The sequence below is a fragment of the Emydura macquarii genome, unplaced genomic scaffold (assembly GCF_026122565.2).
Source record: "Emydura macquarii macquarii isolate MOO-44397 ecotype Brisbane River unplaced genomic scaffold, CSIRO-AGI_Emac_v2 contig_2768, whole genome shotgun sequence".
NCBI lineage: Eukaryota > Metazoa > Chordata > Testudines > Chelidae > Emydura > Emydura macquarii.
Genome location: NW_027132905.1, coordinates 47,665,657 through 47,685,070, shown reverse-complemented (window position 1 = coordinate 47,685,070; position 19,414 = coordinate 47,665,657). Strand labels below are relative to the sequence as shown.

Here is a 19,414-nt window from a genome sequence, read left to right as displayed (position 1 = left end):
CAACATGCCATTTCATCCATTTCTAATGGAAAATTTAAATCCTTGGGTTTTTGTTCATTTTCACTTATTCAACTTTACTATAAAGAAACAAGAGTCAATGCAACTGAAAGTTAGAACGGTTTTTTACAGCGATCACTAAAAGCAAAACATTGCCAATGCAGAGGCAGGGAAAGGGAAGTTTTATCCAGTCTCACAGAAGTTTACAGATTAGTTTGTCCACGGTATTACATCAGTTCAATATCAGAGCAGTTCCACTGAAGCCAGTGGAGGCACACCAGTGTAGAACTGGTATAAAACAGTGCATAGCAGGCCCTGAATATTCTGTGCAATTCAGCAAATGTCATAATTATTGTCAGCTTCATCTCCCTCCACCCAAACTTTTGCAAAGCAAAAAACTGGTATTTGGCTATCCTTTATTTTGGAATTTATCAAATCATCACTTATTGCCATATCAGTTCATGATTAAAGTCACCAGCTCTAACTTTGACTGCTCAAAAGACAAAGCAAGAAGACAATACAAGGAATGCAGTTTCAGGTAGGTCTGAAGATCCTCAGTTTAGAGAGATACCCACCAGAGTTGGCATTTCTTCAAACGCTGAGTCATTTCTGTCTTTGAAATTGGTTGTTAGTCTTTCATCTTCCTGTAGAATAGTGCTTGCTGAATAAAACATAGAAAATGAGTTAGGGATTCAGTTAATGGTCATGTATCAGGGCAAAATTAAACATTCTATAAATTAAGTGTATTCAACATCAGATAGTTTACCTCCACTGCCATATCTACCTATCTGTATGCATATGTTTACACACACACATTAGCAGTATACTTTGGATTAACCTTGTAGCCTAGGTTCTTGGTTTGTATTAAGGATCCTGGCCATGAGCTGAGATATCCCTTATTTACAACGTTTGAAGTTTGTCTAGAGTTTTAGTCAGAGGTGCTGAGCCAACCATGTACTATAAATGGAACTCGTGATGACTGCTTAATATGGAAGAAGTAGGGTTTTGCTTTTTAGAGAGATCCCTAGATGCTGAAAAAGTACATAACTATGATTGATTTAAAGTAACAATGAACAGATGCTGTGTTATGCCACTGGAATTCATCTGATCGAGCACTGAACTGTGAAGAGGATTCTCAAAGGCATATGTTTGTGAAGGTTTTGCCCTTTACCACTAAGAACAATACAAAGACAAGTCCCTAGAAGCAAGTTTAATCAGATATGGTTTAATTCCTGATTAGACTGGGTGTGCCTGTTACCGTGAATGGCGTTCTTAAACACTTGATGGAGGTGCTCAACGTGCATCTGGTCTCTGCACAAAATTTCAAGTGCTGTGGAGTGATCTCTAGGTTACTCGCTGATTTCCATATCCAGTTCTTGCTTCCTTGCATACGTACTGTACTATATATCTATATCTACAGCTATATATCTATATCTATAAATGTATTTCCTCAGTCCAACCTGCAGTGCATTTATTATTCATTTCTCTATCAGGAAATAATTTCATTATTTGCCCTCACTATTTCACTAGATCACAATGGAATGCCACAGCGATGAGATCCAAACAATTGATCTATTTGTCACCATATATACTTTAAATCAATTAAACATCTTATTTTGAACGGAAAGCAAAATAATGGCCCACTCCTGTAAGACGCTGAGTGTCCCCATCTCTGCCTGAAGTTCTCAGCTCAAGGCTTTGAATACCAGCAATGTTCAGAGTTTCAGGCCTTTCTGATGCAAAATGGTAGAGATCAAAGAGAAAAAATAGGTCAAATTCTGAGCCCCCGCAACATTAGCAATGTCTTTGTAACTTTAGCTTTTCCCATAGAATTCATCATATATTTCTAATGATTTTTGGATGGGTAGGCAGTGACAAAGCTTCAACTGTACAAAGATTTAAGGCTTGAATTCTGCAGAGCTGCAGGTACTCACATCTCTGAAAATCAGGACACCTACTGAGGTACCAAGGCCCTGATCCGGGAAAGCACTTAAACTATTATGTATGTTTAAGCACAAGAGAAGTCCCGTTGAAATCATTGGACCTAAGTACAGATATAGTGGGTGCCAAATTCGAAACACGCAAGTTTTGGAACTGTTGGCGTTAGTGTTTTCTTATCAAGACACATGTAGTTTAATCAAAAGAGATGCTTATGGAACACTTCGGGCATGGTGTATACCTTGTATTAAGCAGCTTGTGTGAGAGGCTGAAATTTGACATACAGCTGATGTTGGCTAAATGTATTGCCTGGGAAGGGCATGAAAAAAGAAAGGGGTTGTGGGAGAAGATACAGAGAATGGGTTCTCCCTAGATCAATCTACCGAGGGGCTCAAAAATCTGAAAACCATTCTTGTTCTTAATCTGTGTATTCTGAACAATCAGTATCTGATTATTTGCTTCTCTCACTGCCTAATTTTTATCACACAGTATTCCTGCAATGCAGTTAATGAGTAGAATTGTTTTATTCAGCACCTTTCATAGCCCAGTGTGATTTACAAAGTGACAGGTGATGTATTTGCAGTGAATGCGTGTAAGCACAGAGGGCAGCTATTCACAAGACACTATTAGCAAGCAGGGATTACCATGTAGTTTTAATAGTTTATTTAGGGGAAATAAAATGTTAAATATGCATTCTATGAATATTAAATATTAGACCCTATTTTTATTATTTGTCCCAATTTTTATTTGATTATCTTAATAGTATCCTTACCTCTTGTGTGCCTGACATTAGAAGATTATTGCTTTATTCTTTCTCTCCTCTGGAATGGTTTTATAGGAGAGTTGATTTAATGTACATACTATTTTTTCTTTATTCATCATCCTGTGAAAGAAGCTTGGGTGTGAGTAGTTTAATATGGGGGAGCCATTGTGCATGAGCAGTCACTCAAATCTTGGCAGAAGTCCGGTGGCAGGGAAATCCAAGATGACCAGGGGTTTCTCTTCCATTGTGGCCTTCATCCGCCTTCGCAGCCATTGAGAAGTAATCCCGCTTCATCCCCCTGCTCTGCCGCTGAGGTCTTTGAGTTTGGCTGCACTTTGTCTGGTACGTACCTCTGCTTCAACCTTACTGCCACGAGGGACCCTACCAGGAGCGCAAGACTCCCGACGGCATCGCTCTGATGGTCTAGTACGTGCAAGCTTCTCCACCATGTTAAGGTGGCAGCTCAGGGAGAAGTTTTTCTTTATGACATTGTGTAGGCATGTATAGTGCCTTGACAGCCATGAGGATTTACTCCAAGATTTTGAAATTTTAGAATATAAAGTTAGGTTTTTAAATCCATATTCAGGAACATATAGAAGATTCCGTTTAGACATTTAAATATAGATTTAGGAGCCTAAATGTAGGCTGACAGATTCTATTTGGGTCCTAAATTCACATTCAGGCACCTAACACTAGACTCTCAGTTTTGAACACTTTGACCTAAATTCCTATAAAAATGCCCAGAACAAGGGCAGCAGGGAAGCAGCCATGCAGCTACCCCTAGGGAGACAAATGAAGGGGTCTGATTTTCCGAAAGTGCTGAGCCCCCAACTGCAGGAAATCAGGCTCCTTTCAGCTGTTTCATTTTGCATGCCTAAAATTTGAAACAACAAAATCACTAATCACTTTTGAAAAATTGGACCTGAAAGATGGACTGCTTCAGTCCTGATTCTTGTTTACTGATTGGTCTCTCTGATGAGACAGTTAATATGTGCATGAATTGCAGTACTTTTCTATGATGTGGATTGTTATCCACTGGGAAGTGGATCAAGATCAGTGAAGCAATTTCACACAGGCCCCAATCAGCCATCAAGGGTAACAGCTTTCAGTTACCACCAGAGTGAATTGGACTTACATTATGTATATGAAAGGCGGTATAGCTCATTATCCATCCCATGAATTATCCTTTCCCCTTCTCTTTATTCTGCATGGAAGAATTATTTACCTCGTGAGGTCTCTTTGCTGTAGGTGAATGAATGACTGCTTAATACTTGTTTCTGGTGAGCCAGGGCATTATGGAATAGTGTATATGATTATTGTATTGCGGTAGCACCTCCACCAATCAAAGATCAGTGCTCCTTTGCATGAGGTATTGTAGTCACATAACAAAAGGGAGCTGCCCCAGCAAGCTTATGATCTAATCATATCATTCTTGTGTAGGAAACTACTGTAAAAAAACTCCTTTTGCTATCTAATTTTTTTAAACTGTGTTTGGTTATTTTTCTCTTCTATTTTTAAAGGCATTCTAAAAGAGCGAATAAATGATACATAGGAGATGTTTCCCTGGAGCAGTTCTAAACCATAAAAAATTGAAGAAAGGCATTTTCTCCAGGTCTGCAATGTCTACCAGACATCAAATATTTAAAAAGAAAAATCCAGTTACTGAACATAAAAAAGTCTAACGGTGGATACAGAATAAAATACTTTGAGTCGTTGGCTCTCTCTGGGTTTACAGAGTAATGCCTTTAAATGACAATATTTGGATTGTGTTGCTGTATATGCTCAGTGTAAACCAAGGAACACCTGCTTGAGAGTCCAAGTTATAATCCCAGTCCTAACTGAAAAAACATCCTTTATTCATTAGTCAGAGAATAAGCACAGATGGAGAAAACCAATGAATGGAGAAAATCCCACATGGGAAGTGGAAGAAGTTCACTACATGCACCACAAGAAACCCATTCAAGGAAGCAAATTATACAGTTGGCAATGCACTGGCTTTCAGCCCTGAAGAATGATGTGATCATGTGGGCACCTGAAGGAAATAATGCAGCAGAACAAAGGGGTAGAGCGTTAGTGAGCCTCACAAAGAGAAACATGAGGGGCAGTGAAAAAATCTGATTTTGTATGCCAAAAGTAGTATAGGAAATCTGTCTTTGTCTGTGTGTTTGCGTTAGTTACTTATATAGTGCAGACCCTTAAAGAGCTCAGCCTGTTTAGTGTGTGTGTGTGTATTATAATATATATATATATAAAGAAGTGACTTGATCATAGTATATAAGTACCTTCATGGAGAGAAAATATCAAGAACTAAAGGGCTTTTTAATCTAGCAAAAAATGCGTATGAACAAGAACCAATCACTGAAAGCTGCAGTCAGATTAATTGAAATGAGAAATAAGGCATAATTTTATAACAGTGAATGAGTGTGTGAATAACCATTGGAACAAACTGCAAGGGAAGTGGTGGATTCTCCATGTCTTGATGTCTTCAAATCAAGACTGGATGTCTTTCTGGCAGATAATCAAACATTGGGCCCAGTACATTGGAAGTTGGGTGAAATCCTCTGGCTTGTGTTATAAAGGAATCAGACTAGATGATCTAATGGTTCCTTCTGGCCTTGAAACCTATTATTCACTTTTGGGTTTCAATTACAAGCAAAAAGAGTTTGCAGACTCTGACTCTGGCTCCCAAAAATAGTGCTGTGGAAAACCTCATAGTCTGTCAGGTTTGTCAACCTCATTCTCAAAACACAGCGACCAACATGGTTAAATGCATTTCCCTCAGGTATTCTACTGTACACAAAGAATGTGCTTCATGTGAGTCCGCAAAGAGCAAGCCTGGAATCCTATCCCCCTTGAAGTCAAAGAAAATTTTTTTCATTGTCTACAATGGGGCCAGGATTTCACCCCAACAGTTGTACTGGAGAAAACTTGTGTAACTGGTGCAGCCCGGTATTTATGAGCATCTCTACAGTAATAAAAGCAGTGTAGAAGGTCCAGAGGTTGCGAGTGCTCTTACAGTAATAAACCAGCATGTGTAGTCTGACACTAACAAGTAATCTTTTGATTACAAACCCATGTGAGTACACAGTAGAGGAAAAAATGTTCTTGGAAAAGGAAACTTATTTTGCTTTCAAACTTTCCAAAGTTTAAAATATTATTTGAATGAATCTGGGGGAAGTGATCTTCACAGGGAGTGAAATTCACCCCATGCAAGTGTCCGGTACAAAGTCCATGCATCACTTAAGTCCTCGAAAGGGGGCTTAATTGGGATTTAAGCCGTGCATGGGCATTGATCCATTACTGACCATGTGTACAGAGGTAAATTTCACCTAAGCTGATCCAGATTTTAGGGGGAACCACAGCAGAAAGCAGCAGTTCAGTTCGACATATGTTTCCATTATTATTTCTGAGCCATTTGTAAACAGAACCTTTTCCCTTTGGAACCCTGGCTCCCTCCCTACCACCGCCTCTTCGCTTGTCATTGTTTTTTCAGTTGTAGAGTGGTGCAGATGTCAATTAATCAGAGCATTCTAACTGGGCGCATTCCAGTTCACAGTCCCCAACTGCGCTCAGATTGCAACTTCTCACACCAAGATGTCTTTGAAATGTCTCACAATGTCGTTGAGAGCTCAATATTGCTTTGAAAATATTTCAAATGCTTAGACGTACGAGAAGATGAGCTCACAGCTCACTGTTTATCATGGCGTGACAACCTACTGGAAAAGCCTCTTCTGATTACTTTCAAAGTAGGCCTGTGGTGTAGAATGAGCATAACAGTTGTCAGTTAGCCTGTCTCTCCATGAACAACAAAGAAGCTTTTGAAGATGGAAAATACCAACCACCTTTTGACTTTCCCTGCAGCTTGAGTGAATGAGATCCCTGTGTGCAAAGCCAGCACGCAGCCTACGCCCCACTTCAGCCTTCAAAATAGGGTTCAAGTAGGATATAAATGGGGAGTGTACTTTGGGCTGCCCCTCTTCATAGGGTGAGTTTCACTCTCTGTGAGTAATGCGAATATTTAGGTAAAAGCTGTAAGAGAATTGGAAGAGGCTTCTCCATGTTTTTTCCTCTGTTCAAGTACAGAATATACCATCTGAAAAGAAGCATTCTGTATTGTAAAGGCAGAGGGGATTTTGTGTATGCATTGCATGGATTTATTCATATCATATGCTGATGTAATAGCACATGAGACTGCATTTGACCAGGTATATATAAAGGAGAATACACTCCTTACAAACATTTTACCTGGGTCACTCAGAAAACAGCCAGCAAATTCAAGTTAAAATTCAAGTTACTTTATTCACCTTCGAATTCAAGTTACTTTATTCACATTCATTCATTGAAATCGGCAGTCATTGCCAAGTGACTAACTCTCAGGATTTGAAAGCATCAGACCATTTGTCAGGGTCAAAGTAACTTGAATTTTAAGTGTTATGAAACCACTGAGCATGCCTCAGATGTCAACACTGACTGACCCAGTTAAGGTGGGTTGTTTCAAAGTCGGGGGACCAAATTCAAACCTAGCAGAAATGGGCACAACTCACTTGATTTCAATCCAAGTTGCACCTGCTTTTATTGAGTCTGGATATGGACCCGTAGCTGTACTGCAGGCAGAGCCCTGAGATTTCAGATTAAGGCTAATGCATGTGTTTACACCAATGCTCCTTTTCAGATTAGAAACCCACTGTCGGTTTTGGTAGGAAATACCAGAAGCAGATATTTGTCTTATAATGGACATGGTATTCTATCCACCAGAAGAAATAATGGCTTGGTACCTACACATAACTAGACAAGTATTTCACTGATTTCCCCACACAATTTCTATTGCTACTGCTATTTTTCAGCAGCTGTACTTGGGTGTTGCCAAAGTGCCATACATAAATTAGAAGCTGATCATAGCTGTACATTTCTTGGGGATGTCTCATACAACATATCATGCCTTTCCCATTAGAGATGATAGATGGAAGGAAGTTAACATAGCAGCAGAACAGTACTGCTATCTACACTCTCTTTAATGCACTCCTTTTTGAGTAATGTCCCAAATCTATATTTGTGAAGTTAAAGGGCTGAGATAAATTACTGAAGCCCTATGAAATAATGCTGTCAGTCGGAACCTTCCTCCACATCTAGTACCTAGTAACTGATCCACCACATCAGAATATTTACTACACCTATTCTGTTTTATAATTCAAAGTAAGATGTGCATTCACCGTGTCAAATCCTATCAAGCTATGGTATATCACATCAGGAAACAATGAGATGCGCAGCCCACACTGCATCACACCGTGAATAGATTTTCACGAAAACTACGAGACAGCCATTGGGTGTCCAGACCGACACATTTTACCCTAAGTTTGGAGGGAACTTGACTTCTTTTCATCCCCAAAGTAATTGCTACCTACTGCATACAAACTAGTACAAGATTGATTAGGAACAAGTGGGAGAAGAGCAGGAGCTTTTGAAGAACATTTTTGTCAACAAGAGCTGTGCAAAACTCATCAGTTTCTTTTATTTTAGTTTCGATGGCACTTCACAAGCCCTGGGTTTAAGCTCTGGGTGCAAGCAGGCCACCTGCTTCACAAGTTCCATGGGCTCACACTTCACCCTGCACATAAAGTTCTTGTTCCTATTCAAAAGATTGTAACTTTTAGGTCCTGAAAAGCCTATTTGCAAAACTGGTGGAGAGGGCAAAACTGGCAGATTACACATTAGTTGCTGAGTCATATGTTGCTGGAGCTAAACGACTCTGGCTTTTGATCCTGGAACGAAAGACCTTATGGTCAATAAAAATGCCTTTAGAAAAAATATTGCGGGATTCAGCTATGGGATTCTCAGCCAAATACATCAGCAAAGAAACCTAAAACAGCACGGTTTAAGAACTGGGCTGTACTAGAAAATCTAGAGCAGCCTTTGTCCTACAACATGGTTAACTTCATCTTTACCGCTGGCCATGCTTCCACTGAAAGTAGAAAGTCATCAAAATCCAGGGCCAAATCCTCTGCTGGCTTAATCATCTTTTTTCTTATGCCAGCAGAGAATTTGGTGTTCAGGGTTTATTCTCAAATTTAGGAGCAAAGTCACTTCTTACTTAAAATGCTCTTTACCAGAGGGCTAAGTCTGGGGGGCATCGAAGATGGATGTTTGAGAGAAGCCACCACGAATGATGTGGGATCAGAAAGTTAGACCAAGGAAAATCTATTTGTGTCTAATAATACCCCCGGTGGCATTTATAGTGGAATCTTCATATAGGCCAATGAGAGAGCTCAGCACATATCATGCCCACTATTATGACCTAACTGAGTGCTTTTGGTTCAACCAGAGCCAAAGCAACAGCTCTCCATCTTGTCATGTTATAATTAAATATCATGTGGTACACTGCTTTGCAGACACTGCAGTTTATGTATCCGACCACAGATTTAATTCATGCTGAAAAAATGGAACTTTAAATTTGGTTAACTATATCCAAACCTCAAAAGAAGTATTAGGCAAGTAGTTGGATGGAAGAGTTCTCAGGAGTAACAAGAAACTGTAGTAAGTGGAATTTGTGACCCTCTTCCCTTTGATTCAATGCACTGAAGCAATGTCCCCAGCGTATTATTTAGGGCTGCTGCAGGTGCCTTTTACTTGGATGAAATGTAAAAAACCTATCACCTGAGTACCTGTGGCTGTTAAAGACAACATGGCATTGTTTGTTGGATTGAGTGCGTTCACCCAAGTGTCCAGGCCAGATTCCACCCCAAGTAACTACATTCTCCATACTGCAATACCCCATTTGGAAGCAGCATTCTTCAATTCTTGCTGTAAACTATTGTGTGCATTGTGTTAATGTGTTATATGCAACTCTCTCATTCTACTCCAGAGACTATTTCCATTTGGTAGAGGGCAAAGTAATCCCAGATCTAACCTCCATGAGGCTGAGATTCAAATTCCTGAATGTGGGCCCACCCTTGTCCTTACTGTTTGAGTTTTAAATCTACAAGGATCCTATCTTCTGGGTCTTGTTCAAATACAGCCACTTCTGGAGAGACTTAAGTTCAAAGTGGTGGAAATCTCACTAAAACGCCTGACCTCATGAGGTTTCTGACATTTGAGCACAAAATCTCACAACAGCAGCTCTCTAGATTTCAAATCCAATTCCTCCTGTCCAGAATTTGATTTCAACCTCAATTTCAACCTAATCCACAACAAGATCCAAGCCCCACTACCTCTGCTCACCTCTCTCTACATGTGCAGTGTGTTACTTTCATTTTTTATCACACCTGTTTAAGAGTTTAAGTAGAAAGAATCTGTAGCCCACTGGATTGGTTCCACACTATTGCCAGTCCCAGGCATTGAAAAATCATGGGTCAGCCCCCAAAATGATCATCAGATTAGCTTAAAAATGGTGGCCTTTTGAAAAAAATAATACATTTGGGGTTCTTTTTATTTACTGTCTGGATTTTGGGCTGTTAGGGATCACATTTTAAAGTTTTTCTCTGCAACTAGGAACTTTTTAAAAACAAAGCTGAAGTTTTCACGTAATACACATGACTCCAGCAGCTCAGGCTTTAACAAAAATATCAAATATCATGAAACTCACAATAAAATCCTGAGAGATGGCAACACTGGACTATGTGGAACCATTGCATGGCTGTTTTCAGAGTACCATGGGCTCCTTTTTCTTACAACAATTCTTAATGGTAGTTTGCGGCTGAAAATCATGGCATGCCACATGGATGTGCAGTGACATTATGAAAGGTGCTGCCTTGATTTTGTTTAGGAAGATTCAGTCTGTGTCCATTAAACCCTGGAGAGCCTGATGCTGGTGTCCAATACATGCCCTGATGTATGGATTTTTTTTTTGGCACTGAAGGCAGGTGAATGGGAGAACACTGTGAACCTATGAAAGCATCTTCCTGTCGAAAACAAACTCCTGATGCACAAAATGGGATCCAACTGGGGCCTGATTTATGTTGCAACTTGCTTTGTCTTCCAGCCGCTCCGTGTGGTTCACTCGGCATGACAACATTTTGCTGAACTGTCAGAAACATTTCCCGTGACTGGGGTATCTGCCACCACACCCTGCTGCAGATGGTTTCTGCTGCCTTGACTGGCCTAGCTAGAGGAACGAGCCCAGTACTTTTCCATCTCTGAGTCTGATCCCGCAGTGCCGGCTAGGAAAGAAACAGCTGATTCTAAATAAATCACTTATCCTCTGAGCTTTCCAATACTGCACTTAACTTTGCTCATATAAAGGATGCCTCCAGAATTAAGTAATATTCTAATTGGGGCAAATGCAAAGGAAAATGACCAGAGTTCTGGAGAACTACTATCAAGTAAATGACCAGTAGCCATGAATATGAGGTAAAGCCATGGGGGAAAAAGAGATTACAGCTTTTTTATTTTACAGCAGAAAACTAGCCATAGAACCAAAGATGTTAGGCCTATATTGTCCACTAGTCCTCCAGCTGCCGTTGCTTTGGTTCCTTACAATATATTCCTTCCAGAGTTAGAGATGGAAAAAGACCTCTCGGGTCATCTGGACTTTTTAACCTTCAATCATGCTGCCTCCTGAGTCTCCTGTGTGTGTCCAGTAAGCCCCCTACCTTCAATACTGCTGTCCCATGAATGTAGCATCTGACCTAGCATCTAACTGATGCCCAATGACTGTAGCATTTAGCTAAGCCACTCCTGTTGCTGTCCCATGATTGCAAGAACTGTCCCATCTGCAGGCCTGGTAGAGTTTATAGGCGCAGTACCCTTTTCCTTTGAATATCTCAGCCTCCAGAGGAGCCAGGCAACACAGCTTTCTGGGGCTTGAGCAGTTCACCAAGACTGCAGATACCAGGTCCAGGCTGGGTGTGAATCTATCTTAGATCAGCCTCTTCATGCACCTGGCATCTGAAACTACAGTACAATAATAGAATGTGCTCAGCCAGAACGCAGAGTGCAGTGCTGAGGTAGTCCCAGGGATCTGAATTTGACAAGTACGTAAGCAAACCGTACAAACGCGAGCGGCGGGTCAGCCTCCCTTACAGGGTGTGCAGCACACTGCTCGTATCATAGCAGGAGGTAGACTAAATCTATGCACAAGTCAAGCAGAATAAAGAGTGTGGAAAACAGAGGAAACCACGGCTAGGAAGAGTCATTGATATTCCAACAAAAGAAGCCTTTCCTGGAACTGCTTCCTTCCCAAATATCTGATTCAGCAAAGCACTTAAAAACACATGCTTAATTTTAAGCACATGCATAAATGCTTTCCTGAAGCAGGTCTTAATGTCCATCTGTATTGGTTTCTCTGAACGTACGCTAAACACTAGAAATTCAAAACTATTTGGATGTTAATTTGGTTTTCACAAAGATTTATTGCTATTTATTACGTATCTCTCCAGATAGTCAACAAGACACACCCATATATGCTCAGTCTCACACAGACATATACTAGCTAATAGCTGGATGGGTTTCGAAGTCATGAAAGCCCTTCTGGAAAGCATTCAGCATGAAATTCAGTCCCTGCAGAGGGTAAGCACAAGGCCTACATGCTTCTGAAGTCCTCACATCAGGGTAAAAGTGGGACTGAGGTACTGCATAGGTTTTTTTGCCCTTAGAGAAGCCTGGTTGACACTGCCAGTGAAATTCGGCAGCAGTCAATGGGAGTTACACAAGCTACGCATAGCAGCTTGCGCAACTCCTGTCGACTTCGTAACTTCCGTTTGTCACGCCGTCTCCACTGTGCTGCACCGATGGGAAATGCATACCCCGTTGACGTAGTGCTATGCTTTTTGTGGAGGTGGTTTTATTAAATCGACTTCTGGATCGATTGAGCGGGTCTTCACTGCCACTCAATCGATCCGGATAAATCGATCTGACGGTGGCGAATTTGCCGGCGAATTTTGTGTAGACAGACCCAAAGTCTTTCAAATGTAATTTCTAGTGGTGGTTGTTAGCAACGGGAAGGCTCTCCAGGTATTTGGGAGATGAAAAAGCAGCAGGCAGCATAAAACAGTGTGGGAATGGGTGCGGTTCATTGCTGCTGTTCCCTCTGAGGCCCTTTGGCCAGACACCTGAGGCCTCGTGTTTGAAATAAATTGTAAACATGTGTTACCGGTTTTCTCATTTGTTTCCCTTCTGTGAGACCTTCCCCCCAGCCCTTCATCTTGCTGAGAAACACTGCATGCACCAAACAGCTGAGAGAGCTCTGCTGTTGCGTTAATTCTGTGTGCATGCGTGTGTGTGTGTTTGTGTGAATCATCAGAGGTTCTTTTAGATGCTATCTGTCTTCAGCCTGCATCTGCAGCACAATGGATACTGGGGCCTGGCAGCCTCCTGGGTCCATCCTGCAGTCACTGACCACATCCAGACAAAAACAAACCAACCCACAAAGCCAGTGTGCAGCTGAAATGCCCCATGTATTAGGTTTGGGCAAACAGTTGTCACTTCTGTCGAGTATGAGTGTGTGGCTTGCTTAAACCAATAACGCGAGAAGGAAGTACACTGAATCCTGGAGGCGGAGTCCAGAAACCCATTTGCTCTGGACTACGTTTTCTGTAAGTGTTTCTGATTATCCGTAACGGTCCTTTTTGTCTCTTTGATACACAGCTGTGGTGCCAGCCACTCTGTTTGTCATTGCTGGTAAATTATTAGGACTGGATTCTCAGCTGGTGTAAGTCACTGCACCCAATGGAGCTATGTAGTTTTATAAAGGCTGAGGATCTAGCCTTTCATGATGCACTTTCAGCAAATGAAAGAACTTCTTGGGATCTTTTAAATGGGAAAATTTCCTTCACCAGAAAAATTACACAGACTCGTGGACTTAATTTTAACTCTCAGGTTTTGAGACCTGGATGGGAGACCAAAACAAATGATATCCATTCTCTGCAATCTCTCCTGGCTAACAATGATAGCTGATATTTGTACAGCGCCTTCCCCACAAGAGATCTCAAAATGCTCAGCGGACATTACAAACTGACCGCATACACAGGGATCTCTTTGCCCGCTGCTTGGGAGGCAGCCGCCTTTGGGGCAGAAGGTGGCAATTTTTCAAGAAGTGAGCAGCAGCGTTAGTGGAGGAGGAATGGGGCACGTCCCATTCGCTGCCCTGCATTTGTGCAGGGCTGTACAGCAGAAAGGACACCATGTGCCATGGCGTGTGAAAGGGGTGCGGATTTGGCGAGTCAGTGCAGAGCGCATGCTCAGTGTCACCACGCAGCAAGGCAAAGGAAGAGGCTGCAAGAGCTCCTGGGTAGCAGCTCTCGGACTCTGTGATCTGCAGGATAATTCCTTCTGTCTGCACCACCCAGCTATGCAGCCCAAAGCAAAGAATTCTCTGTCAAGATTCTAGCTAGACGCAGCTGAATTGAGTCAGGACACCAGAATGGCAACCCGCCCATTGTGAAGTGTTCTAAAGAAATATTAAGTCACCTCCTTCACTGACCCAGAACCTCACAGGCTTTCATCAAGGGTTCCCCCTCACTCCAGAGACACAAATGTTTGTGTTTGCTTGCTTGATTTTTTCTTTTACCAGCAATGATAGGATGGGGCTTTCAAAAGTACTCAGTCTCGGCCTCACTCAGTTGCTGTCAATGTAAATGGTAAAACTCTCACTGGCTTCAATAGGGGCAGAGTCAGGTCTTCGCTGAGTGCTTTTGAAGAATCCCACCCCTAGGATTTTTTTTTTCATTGTCTGACTTTGTGAAAAATATGAATATTTATCAGGGTGAAATTCACCCCTATGCAGCAGATCAGCAGAAGGTTCCCAAAACTAGGACTACGGTAGGACTCGAGCGATGCATAAGCCACTTGCAGGCTCTCTGCTCAAAGGTAAGTTGCAGCCATATGTGACTAGATCCGTCTGTCAGCTAATCAGCTTCAGATAAAACATCCTTAGAAGATCCTTGAGCTAGACCTCTAGGACTTAGTCCTCTAGCTGCAAGAATAATCAAATAACCATGGTGCCATTTCTTTCTCATAATACAAGTGACTTATCACACATTTCCTTTCACTTCCTGTGTATTGTCATGCTCAGTTTCAATAATTTATAGTAGTTACAATAGTTATGTGAAGGGCAAAACATTAGAATGGACAGAATGCTGCCAGACTTTCTGAAGGAGACTTGATGCTTTTAATAAAACTAGTTACTCAAAAGTTCTCTACATTTATTTCCGAGAGGCTTTATAACTGCCTTCTGAAAGGTTGTCTCAGCGTAGATCTACACTACAGCCGGTACAGTGGCACAGCTATGGTGGTGCAGCTGGCCCCTGTAGACCCATAGTGTAGATGCTTCCTCCAGTGACAGAAGGGTTTTTCCTTCAATGCACATACTCCACCTCCCTGAGCGGCAGTATCTAGGTCGACGGAAGAGTTCCTGGGGACTTTTCACACCCCTGAGTGACGTAGTTATGCCGACCTAATTTTCTGGTGTAGACAAGGCCTAATTTTATTTGGGAATCATATTAGAGATGGGAAAAGCCCTATGAAGGCAAATATTCCTCTTCTCCTCCTCCCGTCCATCAATACTGGCTTGCCATCAATACATACATTTTCTATGGCTTTGTTTAGTCCCATTTTAAATGGCCCCATTAGTGGGGCTTCTGCCCTTCCATTGGGAGACTATTTCTTAGCTGGCTGGGAATTTTTTTCCGGATACTTAGATGGGCACAAATCCCAAAGGAAAAGTTAATATGACTCTTTATTCATTGTCGTGGATGTTGTTGATTAAAGAGAATGTTTACGCTTCACGATGGAGGTGTAAATTCCAGCTCATGGAGACTTAGACTTAGCTTGCGTAACTCCTGTCGACTGCTGGGCTTCCCTTCTGCGCGCCGTCTTCACTGCACTGCGCCGACGGGAACCACTTTGAGGGGGTGGATTTACTGCGTCGACTTCCTGATCAATTGAGCGGGTCTACGCTGACCGCTCAATTGATCCAGAAAGATCGATTTGACGGCGGAGACTTTGCTGCTGTCCGCATGGACATACCCTTAATCATGCAAGCTCACTAGTGTAGCTGCACTGAGTGAGCAGTGGGAGGGGTTGGCCATGCCAAGTACCTGTCCAAGATGCTAGATATGTATGCGGGGCAGCTAACTCCTCCCACTTCTTGCACTGCCACAGGTCCCTCAATCGAGCGAGCTGGAATTTACACTTCCATCTTCAAATGCGGACATAGCCTAGAGTGTCCATGGGCTGAGAATGTTTCTCTATTATTGGCTTTTCCCACAGGATTCACAGATTTTCCTCATCGCCCTGTTTGTATCCTTGCTGATATTCCCCATTGCTCAGTCTGCATTGGCTGCTGTCTTTAAATCATACGCTTTAAGTAGCCTCCCAAAAGCAAAAGCTTGCAAAATAATTTTCCGCTTTTGAAAATTTTGGGCATTTTTTACACATTTCATAAAAATATGCTGTGACATGCAGAACTCTATTGACAAAAGCCTGCTATATTACACCACTGCAACCCCATTGATGTGAATTGCCTGTTGGCCAGATTCTGATTTCTTGATTTATATTGAATAATACATTACTCAATGAGTGGTTCCGTCAGTTTCAATGTAACTCACCATGGACTAAAGGTACCATTCAGTGTAAGTGGATCAGATCCACCCCTATATGTTTTAGTTGGATAACAAAATCCAAGGACCCTAAAAATGCAGTTTTTCATGCTGCTTAGACATAAAATTCAAAAGATATAGTTTGCGCCCTGAATTCCCTTTGAGCAGGCACAGAGCACATTTCAGAGTCTAGTTACATTTGCTTAGAACCTGTCTTAATCAATAATTTTTGCCATTTCATACATTCCCTCAAAACAGTCAATACTTGTATATATGGAAGTATAGTCAAACTCATCTATAGTGAAGTCAGAAGTAGCAAACGCCCTTGATAGTGAAGCAGTGTGGAAGTCGTACATTGCTACAGTGCACTGGACTATACAATGCACTCTGCTTAAACGAATAATTTGTTCTTTGAATAAAAATGACTGGTTGAGAGGTCCCACTGTTTAATTTCAGTTACACTAAATTACACTAAATTATTGCTCTTGCACATAGTACATGGTAAACTGGAGACATTTCAAAGGGCTGTCGATGTAATGCTTTTACTAAGTGCTTATAATAATTCCTGCTCCCTTGCATTCCTGTAGAAACGGCAGCGTGCACAAACACTGGTTTTGAACCCTCACTAAACTTCATCACTTTGAAAACTTTGACACGTCTCTCTCCTGATACAATGCGTTAGACACTCAAAAACAGCTTTAAGAATTAAAAAGGGAGAACTTAATAGACAACACAAATTCACTGCAAATTCACTATCTGTGTTAATTACAGCAAATCATTGGAAATAATTTCATCAGAGGATTCTTCTTACCTTCTTCAGCAAATGCCCTGAAGGGCATGCTCCCTAGGAGGAAGATGAGGAGTTGAGTTTGAATAAACATCTTTGATAGTTCTGTTAGACTAGAGAATAGGTTTCCAATCCTGGGCTCAAATAGTTCCAAATTCTGATTATTTTAGAGACAGGGCAGGGGAAAGTTGATATCACAATCAGAAATCACTGTGGAAAAACTTGGGGGTTCCAAATATTCCTTTGACTGCTAGCGGGGTAGGTTTTCCCAGCGTGATACGGTTTAGCTAAAGAAAAGTAACTGAGAATGGAGTCAGCATTTTTTTAACTCAGAGAAGCTATCTAAGGTGGTCTTGGAAAAAAGAGCTGGGACCGCCCTCTGCATTCTGTTTGGCCAGCACTAAAATTATGATCTCAGCTCAGGTTTAAAGTTACAGGATCTGCATAGGATTTTTAGAAGATGCCTGAGACAGTTATATTTAGTGAAGGGGGAGGGGAATTTAGGGAGAGGGAGGTAAGCAGGGAGTTCACTCCTTTCTATAATGTGCCCTTTCAAAAATATTTAAGGATCAAAGGTGAAGTGTAATTTTTCCTGTTTTTTTCCAGCTGTGAACTGACGTTTTCTTCATTTTGCAGTAAGCTCGTGTGTGTACGGGGGCAGGGGGAGAGGGAAAGAGTGTGAATGTGTGGTGTCCTGAAATAGTTGTAGAAGAGAGGATTTGATGCTGGTAGTAAACAGTCAGATTTTTTGTTTGTGTGTGTATGTCTGCGTGTCCTCAAGTGACATCCTAGCCATCGTTTAGCATTTACATGTTGGTGTGTCCATGCACTAGCAAGAACTGAGAGCACTCTGCTCTCTGAGACCTGGGGCAAGTACCTTAATTTTAGCCTCAGTTTACTGATCCGTACCTAAGGGTGTTGTGAGGCTTAATTAATTCAGATAGATAGACAGAGCAACCTCTGATCCCCCAGGATAGTGGAGTCCTTTCGTCCTACCTACTATAGGACCATCGGCCCTCCCCCCACACCCTTTTTAGGAGCAACATGCCCTACGTTCCTACCAACTGGTGCCTCTGCCTAGTGGCCGGGTGTACAAAGGAGTTCTAGGGTGACCAGATATCCTGATATTATCAGGACTGTCTGATCAGGGACTTTGTCTTATAAATGCAACTATATTCACCCACCCCCCAAAAAAGTGTCGTGATTTTTCACACTTGCTGTCTGGTCACCCTACGAATGACTAACACTCCTATGACCACTAGTATATTACTTAACTGGTACAGTAAATCGAACACCAAATAAATAAATGACAATTCGTTCCTTGGACAGAAAAGGGCTAAACTGAAAGGAGGAGATGGGAAGAGGCAAGGGTTTCAGGGATGAGACCTAAATAAGGCCTCAACTTGTCTTGTAACAACAACTGAAAGAGCAAAAAGAAATCAATAGGCCAGAAGGGGGCCGTGGAGTTGGAGCTGAGGATATAGAGCTGGTATCTGTGTCTGGGTGGCTAACAACTCTCAGTCCAACAGGATGGCATCCAAAGCAGGATGGAGCCCGAGCTCCCAGTCCCTGGGGGGGGCCTATGGGCTCTGCTGGTCTGCAGCCTCCCTCCAACTGCCATGTTGCCAGCTGCTGTGATTTTCCCATGAGTCATGGGATTTTGGATCCCATCTGGCAATGAAGTGAGAAGTTGCAGCCCTGCTGGGGGGATTGCTGCCTGCCCCTGTCCTTGGGAAAAGCCACTAAGAAGGCCTGCCACAGGACCAGGGCAGAGCTCTCTTCCCCCACCCGTCAGCAACCCAGTGCCACTCTCACAGGAGGAGGAAGGGGAGCAAAAAGACCCCAGCCCCTAAGGGTGGCTGTGCATCCCCCTGCCCTGCCGTGAGCAAGAGGACAGCTCCTCTGCTCTTCCCCCAACCTTGCTGGAACACTCAGCCTGGGCAGGGATTGAGGGGGGAGACGAGTCCCTACAGCAGCCCCCCCTGCGGCCTGGAAGGCCTGGAAGGGGATGAAGAGCACCTGCTGCAGCCCTCCCAGGGCTGGGGGCGGGAGGAGGGTGAAGAATCCCAGGAGACGCAGTGGTGAGGCTGGGGAGAGGCTGATGGGGGGGAAATGGGCAGAACCAATGTGGGGGCAGAACTGGGACCGGAGGGAGCAGGATTAATTGCTGGGCAGATGTTGGGGTGAGAGTCCCAGTGGTGGGGCCAGAATCCGCCTACCCAACGAATCCAGGAGAGATGGGCAGATGGGGGGGGGCAGGGATGGCCAAAAATCAAAAGACAGACCGAAAAATCACAGTACAATGGGTTTTGTTTGTTTGTTTGTTTTTTAAATTCATGATTTTGGGGGTCTGCCTCCTGGTTCCTGAACCTTTGGGGTTGGCTGCACTGCGGTTGCTGC

At 42.5% G+C, this 19,414-nt stretch overlaps 1 protein-coding gene across 3 annotated transcripts in view; it reads right to left on the bottom strand.

Annotated features, from left to right (window-relative positions):
- The window catches only part of PDPN (podoplanin), a 28,366-nt gene extending 11,076 nt beyond the window's left edge, over positions 1-17,290 (bottom strand). For all 3 annotated transcript variants that reach the window (XM_067566844.1, XM_067566846.1, XM_067566845.1), the window contains exons 1-2: positions 17,039-17,290; positions 573-658 (exon numbers count right to left, since the gene is read on the bottom strand). In XM_067566844.1, the coding sequence (XP_067422945.1) occupies positions 573-658; positions 17,039-17,108 (156 nt within the window). In that variant the 5' untranslated portion in view covers positions 17,109-17,290. The remainder of the gene's footprint in view (positions 1-572; positions 659-17,038) is intronic.
- Between the last annotated feature and the right edge of the window lie 2,124 nt (positions 17,291-19,414).